The sequence below is a fragment of the Acomys russatus genome, chromosome 7, assembly GCF_903995435.1.
Source record: "Acomys russatus chromosome 7, mAcoRus1.1, whole genome shotgun sequence".
NCBI lineage: Eukaryota > Metazoa > Chordata > Mammalia > Rodentia > Muridae > Acomys > Acomys russatus.
The window spans coordinates 3,695,742-3,719,822 of NC_067143.1; the positions used below are offsets into that span (position 1 = coordinate 3,695,742).

Consider the following 24,081-nt stretch of genomic DNA (forward strand, 5'->3'; position numbering starts at 1 on the left):
CCCGTGGACCTGATCACTAGATACCAGCAGTTAAACCCACCACCACTCTGGTTTTGATAGCTAGAAAATATCCCCAGGTCAGGTTGGGGGGGTGGGGGGTGGACACAGAACTTCCCTGGCATGAAATTCAGTAATAGAAACAATAGTGATGGGGCTGGAGAGTGTCACGGTGGTAAATTCTTCCTATTGAAGACTGAAGACCAAAATGTATACCCCCCCACGCCCACGCAAAAACCAGTCATGGCCCCCACGCCCACGCAAAAACCAGCCGTGGCCCCCGCGCCCACGTAAAAACCAGCCGTGGCACCGGCACCCACGCAAAAACCAGCCGTGGCGGTGTGTGCCTGTAATCCCAGCACCAGAGGATGCGATGGCAGGTGTATTACAGGGGCTGACTGGCCACCCACCAGTCCAACGGAAATGTTAAGCTCCGGGTTCAGTGAGTGGATCTGGATGGACAGGCACACACGCTTTATCCTAGCACTTGGGAGGTAGCGGGCTGGTGGGTCTCTGTGGGTTCCAGGCTAGCCTAGTGTACAGAGTGAGCACCAGGATAGCTAGGGGACATATAGTGAGATGTGGTGATACAGTGGCGGTGGATGGTGGTGCTGGTGATGGTACCAGCCAGCTTTCCATTGCTATGAGGGAATACCCGGACACATCTTAGACCACAGTTTCAAAACTTTCAGGTCATGTCAGTTGTCCCTACTGTTACTGGACTTGTCCCAAAGCAACACATTCTGGCTTCTCCCCTTGTGATGAACCGAAAGCAAAGAGGGGGAAGGTCTGGGCTTCAATCCTCCCTTCAATGCTGCCCCCTCCAATAACCTACTTACTTTCACTAGGCCCTACATCTTCAGGGCTTTACAATTCTGAATACTTTAGGGACTTTGTATATGTAGTCCTATAGGGAACATTCTAAATCCAATATACATCAGAAATTAGAGTGATGAAGACGCCACTGATGATGATGATGATGACGATGACTGATGTGGCAACAGTGCTCTTGTGGTTTTGCTTGTGAGCTTAGACTTTAGTGGTTGAGCCATCTCTCCAGCCTGTGGTCACAGTACTGTCAGAGAGCCAGCTTAGTGCAGGCGAGTCTGTGGAACTGGCAGAAATCCTCCATGATTTCTGCTGTACTTCTTTGGTTGTGAGTTTCTCTGCTGGATACATGCCGTGTGGAGTGGCAAGCAGGCTTGCCTTTAGGTTCCCACCCTGGGTTCCCTCAGTGATGGACTGTGATCTGGACTTGTTAACTGAAACAAACCCTCTCTACCCCTACATTGTTTTGGTCTGGGTGTTTTACCACAGCAATAGAAGTGAAACTAGAACAGGTGGGTGATGCTAATTATTTTTCTGACATTAAGATTAACTAATATTAAAAAGTATGAGTGGAAATGTTAGTAGAAACTCCGGTCACGGATGTTAAGCCCCAGGTTCATCTCTTCCACAGGCACATGTGTATGTAGTGGGAGGAGTTCGCCCCTTTATCTATTTCTTTCCTAGGACTTTAGGAATACAAGATGTGATTTCTTCCCACAGGAGAAACCTGCAATAAATGTCCACAGCAGACCTCGAGGACAGCTCAGCCAGGCAAGGTGAGGGAGAGAGAGAGAAGGGAGAATGAGTATCCCATGGGAAGCAGCTGAACTGGACCAACAGAAGTGCCTCTGGAACATTCTGGGGCGGGTACCATCCGCTCTCAGTGAGCTGAAGAAGTCTAAGCTTCCTGATGAACCGGAAGACTCTCTGTGGGACCTGGACAAGGAGTGACCTCACAGACAGCCTGGCCATTAGCAGCACCATCTGCCAATCAGAGCTAGCCAAGCTGGGGCGGGGTCACATGAGAGCTCCAGGCTCTCCTCCTAGACCTCTCCCCCCTCCAGTGTTTCCAACCTCACATCCTTTCTCTCACACTAGGGAATCTTTTTTTTTTTTTTTAATTTACTTAATTTATTCAGATTACATTTAAATTTTTATCCCATCCTTTGTATCCTCCCATTCCCCCTTCCCTCCCACTTTCACCCTATTCCCCTGCTTTAGGTCTGTGACTGAGGGGGACCTCCTCCCCCCACTATATGGTCATAGGCTATCAAGTCTCCTCTTGGGAGCCTGCTTATTCTTTTTCTGAGTGTCACTAGGCCTCCCCAATAAGAGAAAGTGGTCAAATATGGGGCACCAGAGTTCACGTCCGAGTCAGTCCCCGCTCTCCACTCAACTGTGGAGAATGTCTTGTCCATTGGCTAGATCTGAGAAGGGGTTCGATGTTTACTGCAAGTTTTGTCCCTGGTTGGTGCAGTAGTTTGAGCAGAACCCCTGGGCCCAGATCAGCCCATCATGATGTTCTTCTTGTAGGTTTCTAGGACCCTCTGGATCTTTCTGTTTTCTCATTCTCCCTTACTTCTCTTACCTAGAGTCCCAATAGGACGTCCTCACAACTATCCCAATCTCTTGGTAACACTAGGGAATCTTGAAAGATTCTTTGAAGATGCCCACATCAATTTTGCCAGTGACATAGAAATGAAGCAATTTTAAGTTCAGACAATTGGTGTCACCCACTCCAACAAGGCCACATCTCCAATAATGCTGGTTCCTACGAGTCTATAGGGGCCATTGTCACTCAAACTACCACACTGTCTCAAAAAACTAACTAAACCAAAAGGTATAGGTTAATCAACGGTGACAGGTGTGATGTGTATGGCACAAATACAGGTTCAGTCCAGTTTTATGTTCACATGCAAGTGAAAAAAATTGCAAAAATGTTAAGTATTTTCATTGTTTCCTCTTATGTTAGTTTCTTTATGTTTTGTGTTGTAAAGTGCTTTTCCCTCACGAAGTATGTGCACTGTTTTTAAAAATCAGGCAGCTCCTCAGCGTCCATGGGGCCTCTGTGTGCGGCTTTTCTTTTTTCTTTTTTTTTTTTAAATTTAACATTTTAAAAATATTTTATTAATTTATTCATATTACATCTCAATTGTTAGCCCATCCCTGCATCCTCCCATTCCTCCCTCCCTCCCCTGTCCCCTACTCCCCTCCCCATAGTGTGCGGCTTTTCTTAGCTGTGTTCATTAGTGCATCCCAAAGGGCAAAGCAGAGTTGAGCAGAATCTCTGCCAAATTGTCTATCATCTTTCTCTCTATCATCTGTCTGTCAGTCTGTCATTTATCTATCTTATGTCTATCACTTTTATATATTATCTCTCTACCACCTGCCTTTCTATCCCTATCTATCTACCATCTCTATGTCTCTATCATCTATCTCCTAACCCTTTCCTGTTTGTTGTCTGTCTATCCTCCATCTATCCGTCTAGTTTGGTTTAAATGTACTTTGTCCCCACAGGCCCATATATTTGGAGACTTTGTACCCAGCTGGTGGCAATATTTTGTAAAGTCATGGAACCTTTCAGACATGTGGCCCACCCTGTAGAAGTCTGGAGCTGGGCCTGGAAGACGATGCCTACTTTGGTTCCAGAAAATCTGGGCCCACTGCTTCCTGATCCATCAAGACAAGGCACACCCTGTCTTGCTCACCATGTTGCCTTCCTTGCCACAACAGACTGAAACCATGGGCAAGAATAAACCTTTCCATTTTCCACGTTTCTGTCAGTGTTTTGTCAACAAGGACAAGAAAAACAACTAAAGCAGACAACATGAAACTAGAAGAGGGATTGTCTGGGCAGAGAAAGGGGACTAGCAGCTAACAGGAGGCAGACAGGAGAAAGCCAAGAGAATGAACGTGGCCAAAGCATGGGATACACTTGGAAGAAAATGTAGCAAAACCTATCACCGCGTAAATAACATATGCCATTTTTTAAAATAAAAATTCAATCTAAAAAAAATCAATCTGAAGCCTGGAGAGGTGTATCCATGGTGAAAAGCAGTGGCTACCCTTGCAAAGGACTGGGTTCCATTCTTAGCTCACAACCCTCTGTAACTCCAGTTCCAGGGGATCTGATGACCTTCCCTGGCCTCTGCAGGTACCAGGCATGTAAGTGGTGCACAGATGTACATGCAAGCAAGACACACACACACACACACACACACACACAATTTTTAAAAAGTCATGTTTATGATTTCCAGGGCCTAATAATGGTTGCCAGAGACTGGGGCTTGCATGAACAGGGAGCGTAGGGGCATGAGCTACAACAGAACACCTGTGTCATGAGAGGCTCTGAAGTCCTGGGCAGTGTATTCCAACCTGGGCGACACTCCTTCTCCAGAGCCATACAGGCTCCGGTGTCTTTCCCAGTGTGGCAGCTGTCGTGGCCATGTGATCACTTGTGGAACTTTATCTCTGAGTACTCAGTGGCAGTGTCCTGCTGCACCTGTGGGTTCCTGGGCTTCGCTTCATGAAAGTCAAGGGACGCATAATGCACCTCTTCCTCTGTGGAGGAGTAGACCGCCTCAGCTGTGGATGGCAGGGGCTCAGAGCTGTCATCTGCCTGGAATTCCACTAGGGGACTCTGTGTAAAGAGAGGAAGGGAGAGAGTCAGGCAGGACAGCAGAGACTCCTGGAACTCCTCACCTATTCAGCCACATACATTTTTAAAAAAAATTACATGCATGTATATGTGTGTGGGATATATGCACATATGGTGCAATACCTGCAGAGGCCAGAAAAAGGCATCTGATTCCCTAGGGATGTGGGTGCTGGGAACTGAACTCAAGTCTTCTGTTGAGCAGCACACTCTCCTAATGACTGAGCCACCTCTCCAGCCTCCCATGAGCAGCACACTCTCCTAATGACTGAGCCACCTCTCCAGCCTCCCATGAGAATCTTTTGTTATGTCCCCTTCATTCCTACTTTCTCCAAACATTCAATACTTGACAAGCACCCAGTCTCCCTAGCTCCACCTGCAAGATACTATTTTTGCCTCTATTTTATAGACCTGAAACTGAGAGGGAAAGAGCAACTCACAGCAAGCAACTCATCTAGAGTCCCTGGGGCAGCTGGGGCAGAGGCAGAGGCAACAGACTCACTACAGGTTCAAGGCCTGCTAGGGCTACACAGTGAGTTTCAGGTCAGTCTGGGTTAAGACACATGATAACACACAGCCTAGCTTCTCAGCGCTTCCTAGTTTCTATACCTTCATTTTCCCACAATAAATGTCTCTATCGTTTATTAATATATTGGCCTTTGTTGTTTGTTTCAGTGGCTTAATAAGCACCTCTCTCTAGAATAAAACATGACCGATTACAAGGTTCTCTAAGGTTCTTCAAAGATGGCTCCCTGGCACCTGGTCTGTTGGCTCCTTTGTAAGGACTTAATATTTCACAAATGGATGAAGGAGGGGACCTGGGACAAATGGCTCCGTGGTGACGTGCTTGCTGTGTAAGTGCGAGAGCCAGTGTTTGGAACCCCAGAAGTGACATGCGTGAGTGGCGGCTGGGTGTGGTGACCCACCTGTTATTCTAACTTTAGAAGTCAGAGGCAGGGGATCCCTACAGCAAGCTGGCTAGTGAGAGTAGCCCTATCAGTGACGTTAAGTGACATTGCCTCAATGAACAAGGTGGAAGAGCTGCTGAGGGTGATTCCTAACATCAACCTCAAGCTTTCACTTGCTTGTGCATCTACATGCATGCACACTCCTAAAATATAATAACACACACACACACTGAAAAAAAATTTTTTCTTAACGCTACTTGGAATTCTGCTACTTAAAGCCTTGCCCTTGCAAAAGCACAAAGCACTTCCCAGAGGTTGACCACCAGGTTGCCTTCAAGGATGGAGCATGGAGGGGTAGTATGCACTGAACCTAGGAAAAGTTCAAAGGAACACCACGGCTGGGAGGGTGGCTCAGTCAGCTTTAAAAAGATGCTGTACAAGCGTGAGGACCCAAGTTCAACTCCCTCAGCCTATTAGAAAAGGCATGGGTGGTCTGCAGGCTTATTATCCAGAGCTAAGGAGGCAGAGACAGGAGGATCCGTGGGGCTCCCTGCCACCCAGTGTAACCTAATCTTCAAGCCCCAGATCTCATTAAGAGAGCCTCTCCCCCCAAAAATACATAGCACTTGAGGAGTTATACCTAAAGTTGGTCTTTGACACCCCCCACTACACACACACACACACACACACACACACACACAGAGAGACAGTCAGAGACAGACAGAGACAGAGACAGAGACAGACAGAGAGAGACAGTCAGAGACAGACAGAGAGACAGAAAGAGAGAGACAGAGATAAACAGAGAGAGACAGAGACAGTCAGAGACAGACAGAGAGAGACAGAGACAAACAAAGAGAGACAGAAACAGAGAGACAGAGACAGTCAGAGACAGACAGACAGACAGAGAGACAGAGAGAGACAGACAGACAGACAGAGAGACAGAAAGAGAGAAACAGAGAGAGACAGAGAGACAGAGACAAACAGAGACAGAAACAGAGAGACAGAGACAGTCAGAGACAGACAGAGAGAGATAGTCAGAGACAGACAGAGAGACAGAAAGAGACAGAGAGACAGAAAGAGAGAAACAAAGAGAGACAGAGAGACAGAGACAGAGACAAACAGAGAGAGAGAGAGACAGAGAGGGAGAGAGAGAGAGAGAGAGAGAGAGAGAGAGTGTGTGTGTGTGTGTGTGTGTGTGTGTTGGAAGGAAGCAGAGAGGGCGCCGCAGCTTGGTGTCTTAAAGAGGCAGACCAGATGAGAACCTGTGAACTTGAGGTAGAAAAGAAGAAAAGGAGAAAGAGAAGCAGAGTCCGTCTCCCTGCCCAGCCAGAGAGAAAGCAGTACGGACATCATCTGCTGTCTTCGAGTTGAGGAATGGACTAGAGGGGGCTGCGTGCAGGACAGCCAACTTGATCGCACTTGGCGCAACAATTCAGGCTCCAGCACAGGGAAGGTGAACACAGGCACACTTGTCACTCACCTGAGAAACTGAGGCTTTGAGGGCATTGAGATCTGGAGCTCCTGCAGCTGACCTGCCTGGTTTCCTCCTGCAGGATCTTACCCTGGGTGGGAGGACACCAGGGGACCTCTCAGTATGGGCAGGTGGGGGTGCAGTTGGCAGACTCCCCACTACCCTCTGCTCCCAACTAAGTCTCTGAAGGGTGGCCATAGTGGCTGGTGGTCCTGTCACAGAGGCCCCTGTGTTGAAAGGTGGCTCCTATCATCTGGGACATTGGGGCCTGCAGGTTTGCACACTGCAGAGTCCCACACACTGACCATATGCCTAGACCATGGATGCTCCGTAACTTCAGGCTCCCCACCCACCAAGGTCCTTCCTCCAGGCCAGGACTCAGGGTCAGGTGCCAGGCGTGTCCCTCACCACCCCAGGTTCTTCTTCCTCACTGAGGCCAATACTCACACCAGGAAGATGATGCAGAAAGACAGGAAAAGGAGGGTTGCAGCCCCCGCACCCACGAGCATCCCCGTCATCATTTCAGATAAAGTTGCACTGCCTGCAGATAGAGAACTCATAGGAAGCCCTCCTCCTCGCCTACCTACCTACCCTGGCCCACAGAGGAAGCTGGACTTCCCACTTCTCTCGCCTCTAGCTCAGATATCCGGAACAGGGACCCAAGTGGAAGCGTCAGATGGACGGACCAGACACGGGGCAGAGGGGACATTAAAAAGCTGGGCGGCAGTTTGTCTTGGTTTAGTTTGGTATCTTGTTTGGCATAGGATTATTTTGCATTTTCAATTGGATCATTAAATGTATCTCAGCACGTGTTAGGACCTCGGTTCCAACCCCAGACTCACAAACAGGCAAAGGAATATTTCCCCACAGCCAGATGTGATGGAGAATGCCTGTCATCCCAGCTACCCCTGGGGCCAAGGAGAGGGAGTCTCAAGTTCAAGGGGTGTCTGGGCTATAATATGAATTTAATGTCTGCCTGAGCAACTTGGTGAGATGGTATCTCAAAATAAAAATAAAAAACAAGAGCTGAGGACATAGGTCAAGTGTTGAGTGCCTGCCTAAATCCCCCAGTGAGGGGCTGGGGCCTGGACACAGGTTTGACCATTGAGTTGGTTTTTTTTTTTTTTAATTTCATTTGTTTTCATTTGTTTTTGCACTGCTTTTGTTTTGGTTCAATTTTCCCTTGAACTTTATGCCCTTGCCAAATGGCCTTCCTCCTGGCCTGCAGAAGCAGGGAACTTGACTTCAAAGCTCACCCATCTAAGTCCCAGCCCCTTTACTCCGCACTTGCTGCTTCCTAAAGTAGCTCCCTCCCAACTCACACCCCCTCCTTGAAACAGGAATAAGACTGTGAGGCTCTGGATAGCCAGAACAATACAGACTTCACAGCTCACCACTGCCTGGAGCTAAGCTCCCCTGTGACGCTAAGGCGGTCAATGGGCTGCTCTGCATCCTCCTGCCTCTGGCCCACGAGTCACTCACTCTGTGGAGACAGGCTCAGGGAGATGTGTTGGGAGCCCAGGGCATGCTGAGCCCGGCAGGTATACAGCCCTCCATGCTTGAGGTGTACTTCAGTCAGCTCCAGCAGGCCGGGTTTGGACAGGTTTGAGGGGCACAGATTCAGGTTATTCCAGGACCAGCTTAGGGTTGCAGGGGGATAGCTGTCAGTGGTGCTACAGAAGAGACGTAGATACAGGCCCTCGGAGACAGGGAGAGACGAGCCATTCACCAGGGTTGTGGATTCTGGAGAGAGAGAGAGTCAGTGGGATGAGATTAAGAGAAGGGACATTAGAATCCAGAAGCGGAAGACTATGCTTTCAGGGGTCATTTCTATAGTTCGTTACTAGAATCCAGAAACAGAAATTGACATACCAATAGGGAGGAAAGGACAGGAAAATGTGGGCTCCGAGCTCTGTCACCACAGCAAGAATCTGAACTTGTCTCATTTCAGTCTGAACTACTTGACCATAAGCCTCAAAAATTAGAAAGAACATGTGATCCCAGGTATACATATGGAGTTGATGATGGTGATGATGGAGTCAGACAAGCAGAAATGGGGGAGAGGAAGAGGGAAAGAGGAGAGGGGGAGAGAGGGAGAGAGAGAGGGGGAGAGAGAGAGAGGGAGAGAAAGAGAGAGGGAGGAGAGGAGAGAGAGAGGGAGGGGGGGGGGAGGAGGGGGGAGAGAGAGAGAGGGAGAGAGAGAGGGAGAGAGAGAGAGAATTGGAGGCAGTGTCTCAAATAGCCCAGGTTGGCCTCAAACTCATGATGTAGCAAGGATGACCTTGAATAACTTCTTCTCCTTCTCCTTCTTCTTTTTCGAGACAGGGTTTCTCTGTGTAGCCTTGGCTATTCTGGACTCACTTTGAAGACCAGGCTGGCCTCAAGCTCACAATGATCCACCTGCCTCTGCCTCCCAAGTGCTGGGATTAAAGGTGTGTGGCACCACGCCCAGCTGACCTTGAACTTCTAATCCTCATGTCCCCACCACCTCCCGAGTGCTGGTTTGCACCACTACGCTTAGCTTATGTAGTCCTGGGGATGGAACTCAGGGCTTTGGACATGCTGGGCAAGGATTCTATCAACTGAGCCACATTCCCTGTATTTAGGTCTGTCATTCAGAGGCACACGCTATGGTCATAGACACAAGACCTGTCCCCAGTTCATTGCTGGTGTCAGAATGGACTCCATGTCCTTGCTGTCCATTGGTTCTAGAAAGCCACAGAGTTAGAGCTGTCTGTTCTGGGTACTGCAGTCATGGAAACCATAGGCCATCTCTGCTACTGGTCACTTACAGATTGGAGAGCGAGCTTCTGAGAACAGAGCATTGTGCGTATTCTGGGTGACTAGCCATGTAGCTGTGTCTCTTTGCACAAGAACTCGGAGCACAGCTGTTGTGGGAATGCAGGCAGATTCATAAATGGGGATGTGCATGTCACCCTATGCCTGTGTGCATGTCACCCTATGCCTGTGATGGCTGCGGGCCATTGCAGATCTGGGAAAGTAAGGGGTGGATACGAGTGATGCAAACTCCTAGGAGTTTCAGATGGAGTGATCCAGGGGTTCCCCAACAAGAATCCTCTGTCTCCAGGGTCAGTCCAGTGTGAGGGAGAATACGCCTTCCCTGCCCTGAAGACATGCTGTATTCCCCACCCAGGATACCTTGGTCAGTTCCTCGGTAGATGGTCACAGTCAGATTCTTTGGAGCATCTAAAAGAGAGCGGCACAGAGGACCCATTAACTTCCCCCTGTCCCCAGCAGCAGCCTAGGTGCTGGCAGGAGGCCAGCATCCTGACAAGCCCCCCTACCAGGATTTTAGGACCCAGTGTCCAGACCCTGAGCCCACTCGGGGAACCACACTGCATTAGAAAAACAGGCATCTCAGCCCAGCCTCACATGACACGTTGAGACGGATGGTCATTCTTGCGGTCGCACCAGTTCTAGGCAGGGTCACCTGACAGGTGAGGTTGGTGCCATGGTCCTGGGACTGAGGGGTGATGGTCAGCACTGAGGAACCATTGGTGTTGGTGATCAAGAGCGACACAGAGGTACTAGTCCAGGAGAAGATGAGGGGTGCCCACCACTCACAGGGCCAAGGCACAGAGCAGGTCAGGTTGCTGGGACGGCCAGCCTCAAGAGTCTCCGGGATAAGGATGTAGGGAGTATCGGTGAGGGCTGGGGAGGAGAGGGGAAGAAATGGAGCATCAGGAAGGGGTGAGGTGCAGCTTCAAGGGCAGCCCCAGCTCTGATCCAGCTCCTCCCCTGAGCCCTGATGCTCATACCCAGCCTCTTTATTCCAGCCCTGCCTGGTGGCGCCCATCACTTTCCCCAATGGCTTCTTTGCAGGCCATATCTGACCTGTCACATGCAGGGTCATCTTGTTCACAACATAATTATATTTTACTTCTCCTCTCTCCAGGCGAAAGAAGTACTTCCCCTCAGCCTTCTTCGTGATGTCGCTGATCTTCAGGGAGCAGTCATCCTTCCACAGGTCTCCACTCAGAAAGAATCGGCCCTTAGCCTTCCTCGGTGCTGGCAGCTGTGGGTTATTTGTGGCCACTAAACCAGATTTTTTTATATTGGCTTCTTCCTTGTACCAGTATCCATGAATTGAGTCCGAATCAGTCACCTCCTTGGGATAAGAGAATTTACAGGGTACAAGGACACACAGGCCCTCCTGCACCACAACCTCCGTTTGCACTGTCAGGCTGTAACCGGAGTGGATCTCAGGCCCACCCTCCACCCGACTCATCCCCCGGAGCAGCAGCAGCAGCAGCAGCAGCAGCAGCAGCAGCATGACCAGCTGAAGCTGAGGGCCACCAGAAGAAGTCTGTCTCTCTGGGCTCTTCTTTAAGGAACTAAGAGATGCAAGACCCGGAAGAACCTCAGAGGAAGCTGGGGTGAGGCCAGCACCCAGGCTGCCTCAGGGGGGAGGAGCTTCAGACCTATGCACTTCAGGGCCCTTGGCCCTTGAATATCAGCCACCTACCACCTACCCCCCCCCCAAGATCTACCCCTGAATCCAAAGAAGGCACCTCTCCCAAATTCACCCATGCAGGGCCTGACCCCATCTCCTCCCTCACTGTACTAACCTTAGCCTTTGAGTGACATTTTCTGCCCAGTAAAGATGGGTTCACTTCACGCAGAGCCTGGAGAGCTTCCCCAAGGCTGATGACAATGGTGAAGTTGGGGGTGGCTCTAGGGCATAAGAAGGGGCTGAGGAGCATCCAGCCTCCCCTTCCTCCCTCCCTTAGCAGCTTGTCCTGGGCACACCCTCCCTACACAGTGACATGGGCCTTGTTCCCAAAGCACTGTTGTCCAGTTGGGAAATCAGACATGAGGCACGGGGAGCATCTCACAGACAGAGCCCATGGGGAGGTGGTGCAGACTCAGAAGACAATTGCTCTGGAGGGGTAGAAGTGATCGACATGGCCAGCTTGGGAGAGGGCGTGTTTTGCATGCACAAAGCTCTCTGGTCCCATCTCCAGCAGCATCACATAGCATGTGCCTGCCATCTCAGCACTTAACAGGAGGCAGGAGGGTCAGAAGTCCAGAGTCAACCTTAGCTAGCTACTTTGCGAGTTACTGCCCAGCCTTGGCTTCAGCAGACCCAATCTCAAAACACACAGACCCAAACAACTGCAGCAAAAGCAAAAAAATATGTCAAGGCCACAGAGGGGAGTCTCAGTCACAGGAGATCTGCCTGGGGAAATGGAGCTCGAGGACTGGAGAGCAACACTTGGGAGAGAAGGCTGTCAAGTGGAAATCCAATGTGGCCAATCTAGCAGGAGAGGAGATATTTTAGAGAGATGCTTGTATCCTCCATTTGCCTGGCAAACTTTTTGGGACAAAGGGCCCACCAGAAATACCACACTGGGGTAAGGGACAGTGCAGCACTTACAGCACTTGAAGTGTTCTGCTCAGGGCAGCTCTTGGGGGTTGGGACACCAGATCACTTTGATATAACCAGTGCTTAGGCATTAACCTTGAAAACTACAATAACACAGATTTTACTTATTTATTTGTTTTCAAATTATATTTTGTTTTTTCAAGACAGGGTCTCTCTGTGTAGCCTTGGCTGACCTGGACTTGCTTTGTAGACCAGGCTGGCCTCGAACTCACAGACATCTGCCTCCCTCTGCCTCTTGTGTCCTGGGATTACAAGTGTGTGCCACCATGCTCGGCTAATAACACAGATTTTTTTCTTTTATTTTTAAGATTTATTTATTTATTATTACGTATACAGTGCTCTGCCTGCATGAATACCTGTAGGTCAGAGGAGGGCATCAGATCACATTATAGATGGTTGTGAACCACCATGTGGTTTCTGGGAATTGAACTCAGGACCTTTGGAAGAGCAGGCAGCACTTTTTATTTTTTTATTTTTATTTATTTATTTATTTATTTATTGAGACAGGGTCTCTCTGTGTATCCTTGGCTGTCCTAGACTCGCTTTGTAGACCAGGCTGGCCTCGAACTCACAGCGATCCACCTGCCTCTGCCTCCCGAGTGCTGGGATTAAAGGCGTGTGCCACCACGCCCGGCTGCAGGCAGCACTCTTAACCACTGAGCCATCTCTCCAGCCCCCATAACACAGATTTTTGAAAGAGGTAAAACTCTTTTCCTTGTGCCAGGATAGATTTCTTGTTAGAGATGGAATTCAGGGTCACTCACATTAGGCAGATGCTCTATGACTGAGCCACATCTTCATCCCCTCACTGGGGGATTCTAGGCAGGGGCTCTACCCCTGAGCTACACTGCCAGTGTCTGATTGGGAGACTCTAGGATGAGGTTCTACTGCTGTGTCACACCGCTGGCCTTTCCTTGACGTATTCTAGACAGGCTCTCTACGGCTGAGTCATGGCCACAGCCCACCAATACGTATTTCTTCTTTGTTGTTGTCTGTTATGGCCCTGCATTGTCTCCATCAGGGACGGTCAGCAATTCCTAGAAGACTGTGTTTACTTGTGGTGGGAGCTAGGAGGAAGTGGAAATAATCCTGAGAAGTCAAGCCTCTTTGTACTTATGTCATCTTTCATTGAAACATTTGCATTAGGGAAAAATATACAACACATCAGAAAAGTGATAGACCACAAGATGAGCGCCTGCAAGAGACTGGCCACTGTGCACCCTCCTGGGCCATGCGCCTTCCCCGTTTCTGCGTTTGCTCCCTGTGAGGTTTATTCTTGGTTGTTAACTAGACGACATCTAAAATTAACTAAAATTCAAGTGGTTCAGTACACCTGTGAGGTTTTTTTTTTTTTTTAATTAAATCATTTGAAGTAGGAAGACCCACTTTTAACTGGATCTTTTGAGGTGAGAAAATACACTTTTAAGCCAGATCTTTTTGAGGTGAAAAGATGCATCTTTAATCTGTGACACGCTTTCTGCCACTTTTTCGGGATCCCAGCATATACTGAAGACCAGAGGAGACACTGGGCCTCATAGACTAAACAACTACTGGATTCTTGGACCTTCTGGTGCTCAGCCATTGTTGAACTAGCTGGACTACAGCCTGCAAATCATTCTAATATATCGTGTGTGTGTGTGTGTGTGTGTGTGTGTGTGTGTGTGTGTGTGTGACATATAATACATATTTATTCTATAGATCCTGCTCCTTGAGAGAACCCAGACCAGTACGTCTGGCCACCATTCTCAACTAACAATCTCTCTCTCTCTCTCTTCTCTCTCTCTCTCTCTCTCTCTCTCTCTCTCTCTGTTCTCTCTCTCTCTCTCTCTCTCTCTCTCTCTCTCTCTCTCTCTCTCTTCTCTCTCTCTCTCTCTCCTCGAAGCATTATTTTCTGCATTTTCAGTTGGCAACCAACATTTTACCTACATCTTCTACACCTTTACCCAAACACTCTCCCAGTTAGCAGAAATTGCAGCAATGTTGTAACCTGCTCAAACTCCGTAGCCCTACTGTTGAGAGCTACTTTTAGTTCCTAGCATAACTGTGGCTCCTCTCTTAACACCTACTGTTGCTTTTTAGCATCCCAGAAGCTATTTTGCCTCCAAATCTCCATTTTGATAATAAGGTAAATTAAGTTCAGGGTCTCAGGCTCTACCTGCCTTGGAGGTGAATAGTCTTTTACTTACAAATCAATACTTGTTGAACTTTTAAGTTCTACTTAAAACCACAATTCCCTGCTATGTTCCATTCTCCCAGAACGGTGGGGAACTGAAAAGTCCCCAAGCCTAAATCCTAGCCAACCAGCTTAAAATGCTTTGTCTAGCCACCTGGATAATGTGCTCAGAACAAAATCAGTTCTTCTTGTGTTTAGATAATCAAAACGATGTAATGGTGCCCTCCCCCTTGCTTCCCACCTGGTTACCTGGTTAGAAACAAACCAGCATCATAGTCTGGCTCTCAAACCCAGATTATGGCCCTGACTGGTCACTTGTTCAGTTTTAGTTCAGTGTTCAATAAACTTCCACCAATCTGAGTCTGGTGCTGGAGTGGTCAGTGTGCAGCTATTCCTCAAGGCATACCAAGCAACTCAGAAGGGCTGGGCCACTGCCTGTCTGTCCCTGCTGTCCCCAGTTGGCAAAACAAGTGAGGCAGCAAGAGAGGAACTTATGACATACCCTATGAGAATTAAGATCCATAGTGTCCCTTCCCCATTCCTAAGACATTGAGTTCCAGAACAGAAGTGCTAAGGTCTGGAAATCTGATCCCTCCAAAACACATATGCTGAGAGCCTTATCCCCAGGGCTGTGGTGTGCATATAAAACCCAAAGTTCTACTTTGGGTATTGTCCTCTGCCACTCTCCACCTTACTTTTTGAGCAGGATCTGTGATGCATTATTTCAGTGGTCAACTTGGGAAAATCTAAGGTCACTTTGGAGATGATCCTCTGGTCCCCATTGTGGGGGCTTATCTTTTTTAAAAAATATTTATTTATTTATTATGTATACAGTACTCTGGCTGCATGTACACCTGCAGGCCAGAAGAAACCATCAGATCACATTATAGATGGTTGTGAGCCACCATGTGGTTGCTGGGAATTGAACTTAGGACCTCTGGAGGAACAGTCAGTACTCTAAACCTCTGAGCCCTCTCTCCAGCCCTATGGGGGCTTCTCTTGATTAGGTGGGAAGCCGCACTCACTGTTGGTGGCACCACTCCCTGGCCTGGGATCCTGGATTGTATAAAAAGGAGAAGTGAGCCGAGCACCAGCATGCATTGCGCTTTGCTTTCCAACTGTGACAAGCTGCTTCAAGTTCCAGCTGCCCTGACTTATCACCACAATAGACTGGGTCTTGAACCATAAGCATAAATAAACATTTCTCCTATAACTTGATGTGTTTGGGGGTATTTTATCAACAACAAAACAAACCAAACAAACAAACCAAAGCCTAAGACAGGCCCTCCTCTGGGCTGGCCAGGGAGCCCCTGGGATCTGCCTGTTCCTGCCTCCACACTCTGGCGCTGTCATTAGTCATGCCCCACACTGCACCGGTTTGTATGTGGAGCTGGGGATCTGGGCTCAGAGGCCCATGCTTGTGTAGCACGCACTTCACCATCCCGCTGAGGTGAGTTGTTCAGTGTCTTAGTCAGAGTTACCATTGCTGTGAAGAAATACTAAACCCAAAGTAACTTGGGGAGAAAAGGGTTTATTTCGCTCACTGTTCCATATGACAGTTCAACATCAAAACCGTAAGGGCAGGAACTCAGGCAGAGCAAGAATCTGGAGGCAGACGCTGCTGCAGAGGCCAAAGGGAAGCACTGCTTATGGCTTGCTCCCCATGGCTTACTCAGCCTGCTTTCCTAGGGAATCCAGAACCACCAGTCCCAGGCTGGTACCAGGCACAATGGGGTGGCCCTCCCTAATCAATCACTAATTAAGAAAATGCCCTACAGGTTTGCCAACAGCCCTATATAGGAATAGGGTTATTGTGTAATTCAAATACTGATTTCTGTACCTTTCATATCTGGCTGCAAACCTTGTTCTGAGAATCTCCTGTCTCAATCTTGTATAAACTCTGTCCCCCAATTGTCCCCTAATATGCCAATAAAGCAGCTTAAAGCCATTTGCTGAGTAGGATGTCCTCACATCTATCCCAGTCTCCTGGTAAGTGAAGACTTTTGTGGGACGTGCCTTTTGGACTAGTGCCCAATTATAAGTGAGTATATACCACGTGAGTCTTTCTGCTTCTGGGCTAGCTCATTATGATCATTTCTAATCCCAATCATTTGTCCACAAAATTTGGGATTTCCTTGTTTTTAATAGCTGAGTAGTATTCCAAAGTATAAATGTACCAGAGTTTCTTTATCCATTCTTCTACTGAGGGACATTTAGGCTGTTTCCAGGTTCTAGCTATTATGAATAAGGACACTATGAACATGGTTGAGCATATGTCCTTGTTGTGTGGTAGAGCATTTTCTGAGTATATTCCAAGGAGTGGAATAGCTGGGTCTTAAGGAAGGCCTATTCCCAGTTTTCTGAGAAAGCACCAGATAGATTTTCAAAGTGGTTGTACAAGTTTGCATTCCCACCAGCAATGAAGGAGTGTTACCTTTTCTCCACATCCTCACCAGCATGTGGTGTCACTTGAATTTTTTATCTTAGCCATAGACTCTAGGTAAGAGAAATATAGGAGATGGGGAAATAGAAGGATCCAGAGTGTCCTAGAAACCTACAAGAAGAACATCGTGATGGGTAGATCGGGGCCCAGGGGTGTCTGCTCAAACTATTGTACTAACCAAGGACAATACAGTAGTAAACATCAAACCCCTACTCCGATCTACCCAATGGACAGGACATTCTCCACAGTTATGTGGAGAGCAGGGACTGACTTTAACATGAACTCTGGTGCCCCATATTTGACCACCTCCCCTTGGTGGGGAGGCCTGATGGCACTCAAAGAAAGAATAAGCAGGCTCTCAAGATGAGACTTGATAGCCTATGGCCATATAGTGGAGGAGGAGGTCCCCTTCAGTCACAGACCTAGGGGAGGGGAATAGGGTGAAAGTGGGAGGGAGAGAGGAATGGGAGGATACAAGGGATGGGATAACAATTGAGTTGTAATCTGAATAAATTAATAAAATTAAAATAAAAAATATTTAAAAAGCCCTTTGCTGAGCAAGGGATAGAACAGGGCTGGACTTCCTGCCAACCAGGCCAGGAGGAGGTAGAAGAGGAAGTAGGGGATTCAGCCAGGGGATTGAGCCTCAGGCAGTGGTGCAGGAGAGACTAAGACGATTCAGCTGGATCAGAGAAAGAACTAGAAAGCAAGCCCATATTTTCTGGCATATAAGACAACCTCCAACTTTAACTTTTCCAGTTAGAAGTTTGGAATATACTCACTGTATTAGACTACACACACTCTATGCAGCCGACTTAGGCTGCGAACTCTATATTTTAACTGGAAAAGTAAAAGTTAAAGTTGGGGTTCATCTTACACACTGGAAAATATGGTAATTTGGGAATTTTTGGCAAAGATGGAGTCAGGATAACATAGAGGGTTAAAAACAAACCTAAACTGTTCAAGTTGTGTTGTAAAGCCTTATAAACAAATATTAAAAAGTCTCAATTATTTGTGTGATAGCCAGGTTAAGAGAGAAACATCTCTTATAAAACAAATACAGCTTTATAAAAATAATCTTGACAGACCTATCTTATAGGGGTATTTTATTAATTGAAACTTCCTCCTCTGGTGACTCTAGCTTTTGTCAAGGGACATAAAACTAGCCGCCACATTTAGGAATGAATTAAGTCATAGGGACGGGTCCTCACAAATTGGACTAATACCCTTTATATGAGACACCCAAGGGAGGTTAATTGCTTGTGCTTTTACCATATAAAAAAGTATCATTTTCAAGAACATACAGACATTGAATCTGCCAGTGCACTGACTAACCTGTTCTGTAAGGAACAAACCTCTGGTGCCACAGTTTGTGGTGTCTTGCCATACGAATCTCGACAGTGTGGGCAGTGAATTGTGAAATTGCATGCACTGTCCACTTCATGTGCCGTTCTGTCCTTTGTCAAGCTTTGTCTACTGGGATCAAATTAATGCTAATGGGTTACCACCTGTGTTCCATGGTATGATGGGTGACGCTTCATTAACTCATTGCATTCACCTGGTGGAGCACATTCATGTTGTGCCTCCAGGTCTCCCGCGAAGGCAGGTGGGGCAGACCCAGTGGGCAGCAACATCTTGGTGAGACAGATGTGCTCATGGGAGGTAAGGCTGCCTTCTGTCTCTGCCCAAGACAGACTGGCTCTGGAGAGCCCTAAACAAGAGGATGAGATGCTTGCTGTCCATGGTATCAGTGGAGACTGAGCCATTGGTGCCCCCACACAAGAGCCTGTCACATGGAACAGAGGCCCTAGTCTGGAGCCAAAGGGCTGGCATGTCAAATACACTGTGGAGAGTCCATTCCCACTGGAAGGAGACAGCCGGGAAAGGTATAGATTTGACTTATTTTCCTCATCCTTCTACCCATCGCCAGGGATAGGAAGCAAAGACACTAAGTTGTCTCATACATGCCTCATTGGTCCTCCCAACTTCCCCGAGAGGTGTGGTTCCAACCCACAACAGATAACACAAGGCAACAGATGCTTAGATAAGTGAGTGAGCATCTGGAGAAAGCATTCTCCAAAACAACCACTGCAAATACACACAAGGCATTGTACTCCATGTAAGAGGCACTAATCATCATCATCATCATCACTACCAGCATCAGCACCATTGTCATCAGCATCCACATCATCATTATCTCCGCCTCTTCTAAAGTATGAACTGAACCCATGGCCATGTGTGTGTGTGTGTGTGTGTGCGCATGTGTACAGTACATTCATGTGAGGAGATTCACCTGTATTTGCATGCATGTGGAGGTCAGAGGACAGTCTCACTGGCCTGGACTTCTCAGGTAGGCTAGTTTGTCTAGTCATAAGCTTCAACAGCAGGCTAGTTGGCTAGCCAGTAAACTTCGGTGGTCTTTCTGTCTCTGCCTCCACAAGTCTGGAATTATAAATGTGTGCTACCGTAGCTGGACTTTCAAAATGTGTGTTTTGTGGCTCAGCCTCAGGCCTTTATGCTCGCATGTCAAGGACTTTACTGAATGGGCCATCTCCCTAGTCTGCCGATAGCTGTTTTTAATCAATAGAAATTAGAGAAGGGGCGGGGGGCTGGAGAGATGGCTCAGCAGTGAAGAGCACTGTCTGCTCTTCCAGAGGTCCTGAGTTCAATTCCCAGCAGCCACTTGGCAGCTCACAACTGTCTGTAACTCCAGTTCTAGAGGATCCAACACGATCTCACAGACACACATGCAATGCAAAATACCAATGCAAATAAAATAAACATTAAAAAACGAAAAAGAAATTAGAGAATGAGAAGTCCCAAGGCTCCAACAGCTCAACTTCCACCACTATTCATAAACGCATGGGCCTTCCGCCTGAGAAACTCTTGGCCCTCTAGAGAGTGGCCTATGTGGGTGATTTCTTGAGGTGATCCATCCGACCCCAGAAAAGGTCACCTCCTCAAAGAGCCCAGAGCAGAACTGTGCAGCTGCAGCTGCCTCAGCTATGGCTTCATTGCTGTGAAGACCACGGAACTCATACAAAGGACAGCACCTAACTGGGGGCTGGCTTACTGTGTTAGAGGTTTAATCCACTGTTATCACGGCGGGAAGCATGGCAGCATGCAGGCAGACATGGTGCTGGAGAAAGAGCCGGGAGGTCTACATCTTGACCCACAGGCAGCAGCAGGAGACTGTGTATCACACAGGACATAGCTTGAGCATCAGAGATATCAAAGCCCACCTCTACAGTGACTCGTTTCCTCCAGCAAGGCCACACCTCCCAATAGTGCCACTTCCCATGGGCTAAGCATTCAGACACATGAGTCTGTGCGGGCCGTGCCCAGTCAAACCACCACAGCAGCCTTGCTGACTTCCATCAGTTAAGACACAAATTACGTTTTGATTCTCAGCAAAACAGAAACAGTAGCGCACAGGAATCATGACTAATAGAGAAAGGTAAGGCTAAGATTTACCTTCCCAGGTAATCTTTCTACATACTGTACTGAACAGATTACATTTTAAATTTTATTTATTGATTGACTCAGACAAGGCCTCACATGATGCAGGCAGAACTCAAAGTCACTAGGTAGCCACAAATGACCTTGAACTTCATAGCCTCCTGTTTCCATATCCCAAGTACTCAGATGTCGGGTCCTGGCCTACTGGAAAAATCGAATCAGGGTTCACCTGAAAGAGGGAGTGGGGATACAGAGACACGGGAAATAACAAATCAAGTTAGGAAATTTCTGATCAAGATTCCCCTTTAATGCGGATGAGTAAGACTTTATGTAGTAAGGTCAATAGGATCTATTCTGATCCCTCTCTCCCTAGCTCCCAAGGCAAGAAGAACACAACAGCCTGAATAGCTCTCTGTAAGAGCTTCCAATTACTGAGCAGCTCTCTGAAAGGAATCCCTTAACCCTCCAGGTGTCACTCAGTAGGGATTTCCCTACTTCTTTCAAAGGTAAAAGTCCAAGGGTGGCCTGGAACACAAAGACCTCCTCCGGCAGAGCTCAGCAGCTGGAAAGTCACAGCATGCAGCCTAAGCATGGCTTTTCTGACGTGACAGAATTTAGCATGGCTCCCCACACTCAGAGTGCAGGTCTGTACCACCGCACATGGCATATGCAGTACTGGAAATTAAACCCGTAGCCAAGCACACTATTGATTGAGGAATATCCCCAGCTCCCTTGCATGATATTTTCTTGAAAGGTAAAGGTGACACAGGAAGTGCACTTATCTGCAAAGAAATGTGATAGTTTCTACTTAAGTGACAGTGATGAGATGTCAGTTGTCCCTCCTTCAGCGTGATGGCTAAGCTAGGTTGTCAACTTATAACACCTAAGTAGTGGTTTGAATGAAAATGGCCCCATAGGCTCATAGGGAGTGGCACCATTGGGAAGTGTGGCCTTGTTGGAATGGGTGTGGCATTGTAGGAGGAAGTGTGTCGCTGGGGTGGGCTCTGAGCTCTCAGAAGCTCAAGCCAGGCCTAGTGTTTCTCATTCCTTTCCTGGTGTCTGCAGATCCAGATGTAGAACTCTCAGCTGCCTCTCCAGCACCATGTCTGCCTGTGTGCCGCCATGCTTCCCGCCATGATGATAATAGACTAAACCTCTGAACTGTAAGCCAGGCCCAATTACATATTTCCCTTTATGAGAGTTGCTGTGGTCATGGTGTCTCTGCACAGCAATAGAAACCCTACCTAAGACAACACAGGAAGAAGAGCCCTCCATTGAGAAATTGCCTCAGCCAGATTGGCCTTTGTGGGATCTTATTGTTGGCTGATGAGGGAGGACTCAGCTCACTGGGGATGGTACCATTCCTGGGAAGGTGGTCCTCCCAGTATAATAAAAGTAGTTACATGTGAGCCCAGAAGTAAGCCAATAACTAGAGCTCCTCCCTGGTTTCTGTGTCAAGCTCCAGATCTGACTCCTCCCCTAGCTTCTAGACTTGATGATGGACTGTGGTCTGTAAGATAAAATAAATGCAAGTTCATTTTGGTCAGTGTTTTATCACAGCAACAGGGAAGCAAATTAGGACTTGGAGCCATAAACTCAACAGAAAAAGTAGGACCACTGGGCTTGGTGGAGCACACTTTTAATCCTAGCACTTGGGAGGCAGAGGCCGGCAAAAAGGAAGGAAGGAAGAAAGGAAGGGAGGAAGGAAAGGGGGAGGAAGGAAGGAAGGAAGGAAGGATGGGGAGGGAGGAAGGAAGGAAGGGAGGGGGAGGGAGGGAAGGAGGGAGGAAGGGAGGGAGGAAGTAAGGGGGAGGGAGGGAGGAAGGAAGGGAGGAAGTAAGGGGGAGGGAGGGAGGAAGGAAGGAAGGGAGGAAGGAAGGGGGAGGGAGGGAGGGAAGGTGGGAGGAAGGGATGGAGGAAGAGAGGAAGGAAGGAAAGGAGCAAGGGAGGGAGGGAGGAAGGAAGGAAGGAAGGTAGGACCTGGACTCCTTTCCTCCATTCCTCGCTCAGGTGCCCAGAACCACTAAGCATTGAGTATGCCAGCTCAGGAGCTCTCCTTTGAATCCCTAATCCTCTAGAACTCTTACAGTCTCCTCCCTGAGCCTCAGACAGAGAAGTTCGTCATTTTTCACAAGCACGCCCATTCTAGAAAACAGCCTGGGGCTGGAGAGATGGCTCAGAGGTTAAGAGCACTGACTGCTCTTCCAAAGGTCATGAGTTCAATTCCCAGCAACCACATGGTGGCTCACAGCCATCTATAACAAAATCTGTATACATAATAAATAAATAAATCTTTAAAAAAAAAAAAAAAAAAAAAAAAAAGAAAACAGCCTGCCACTTGGTCACATACTACCCCAGGGCTGTGGAAGGAGCCAGCCAGATATCTTCATGTACTCCATTTTCTGCCATGTGGTGACGTCTCTCTTACTTATCTGGAGCCAATTTGTCTGAGATGCTGATGAGGAAGGGGTTGGCATACACGGGCTGGAGGACAACAGGGACAGGCCAGGCAACTGGACTGGCTCTATCTATGGTGCTGAAACATCATCCCCATAGTCCAGGTCAGTGGTTCTCAACCTATGGATCAAGATCCCTTTGGGGTCTAACGACCCTTTCACAGGGGTCACCTAAGCCCATCAGAAAACACAGCCATTAACAGTATGATTCCCAACAGCAGCAAAATCATAATTATGAAGTAACAAAAATAATTTTGTGGCTGGGGTCATCACAACATGAGGAACTGGATTAAAGGGTCACAACATTAGGAAAGTTGAGAACCACTGGTCAAGGTTGATCTACCAGCCAGCTGAACCCAGCCTGGTAGCTCACGGATGTAATTCCAGCTACTCTGAGGGACTAAGACAAGGATTGTGATTTTGAGGTCCATTGGCCACCTACTAAGTAAGACCCTGTTTAAAAACAAAAAGCACAAAAAGGGGTGCATGTTGGGGCTATAGCTCGGCTATAGAGCGCTGGCCTAGTACCCAACAGCAAGCAGCTTTGGGGCATGGCTCAGTGTTAAAACATCTGCCTAGAATCTCCCCAGTGAGGTGCTGGATGCATAGCACAGTGATAGAGCACCTGTTTAGAATCCTCGCATGAGAGGCTAGACAGAATTCCTCAGTTAGGGCTTGGGGTGTGGCTCAATGGTAGAGCCCCTGCCTAGAATGCCCTAGTGACGGGCTGGAGTGTGGTTCAGTGGTGGAAAGCTGTCTCAGACTGTAGAATGACCCACAGCAGTGCTTCTCCTTTTAAGTGCATAAGCAGCACACCGCAGAAAGATACAGGGGGCAGGGAGAGGCAGGTCAGATGCGTGACAAACATTTGGGGAGACTGGGGAAGGCAGGAACCAGGACAATCAACGGGGACATCTGGCTGGAGAAAAGGGTCGCAGGCAGACTGTCTCCCAACCAGCCGTTCCCACCACAGATATTTTCAGTTTTATTTCACACGGGACGAGAAGAGGCAGTGGTCTCTGGGAGTGGTTCACATCCCGTCTGTGTTCAAGTATAAGCTATCTTATAAGAATTTACTCTCCTGTTCTCTAGGCTGTTTGGCTGACAGCTGAACAGGTGGCCTTGGAGGGCCCTTTTAGACAAAATGCTTAGGTCGAAAGTGGGTCTGCGCCAGGTAACCCCACCTCCAGAGTCAGGTCCTCAGCCACTACACAAGACAACAATTTACCAATGTTCTGATGTATATTACAACAGCTTGCACAGCTGTGTGTCATCCTGGACTCC

The 24,081-nt window shown here is 48.0% G+C and overlaps 1 protein-coding gene across 1 annotated transcript; it reads right to left on the minus strand.

Moving 5' to 3' along the window:
* Nucleotides 1-4,175: 4,175 nt before the first annotated feature.
* LOC127192385 (sialic acid-binding Ig-like lectin 12) lies at nt 4,176-11,153 on the minus strand. The gene is made up of 7 exons (XM_051149670.1): nt 10,715-11,153; nt 10,253-10,531; nt 10,019-10,066; nt 8,342-8,602; nt 7,307-7,400; nt 6,869-6,950; nt 4,176-4,465 (listed from the first exon to the last, which is right to left on the minus strand). Exons 1-7 carry the CDS (start codon nt 11,151-11,153, stop codon nt 4,277-4,279), a joined length of 1,392 nt encoding a protein of 463 aa, XP_051005627.1. The 3' UTR covers nt 4,176-4,276.
* Nucleotides 11,154-24,081: the final 12,928 nt, after the last annotated feature.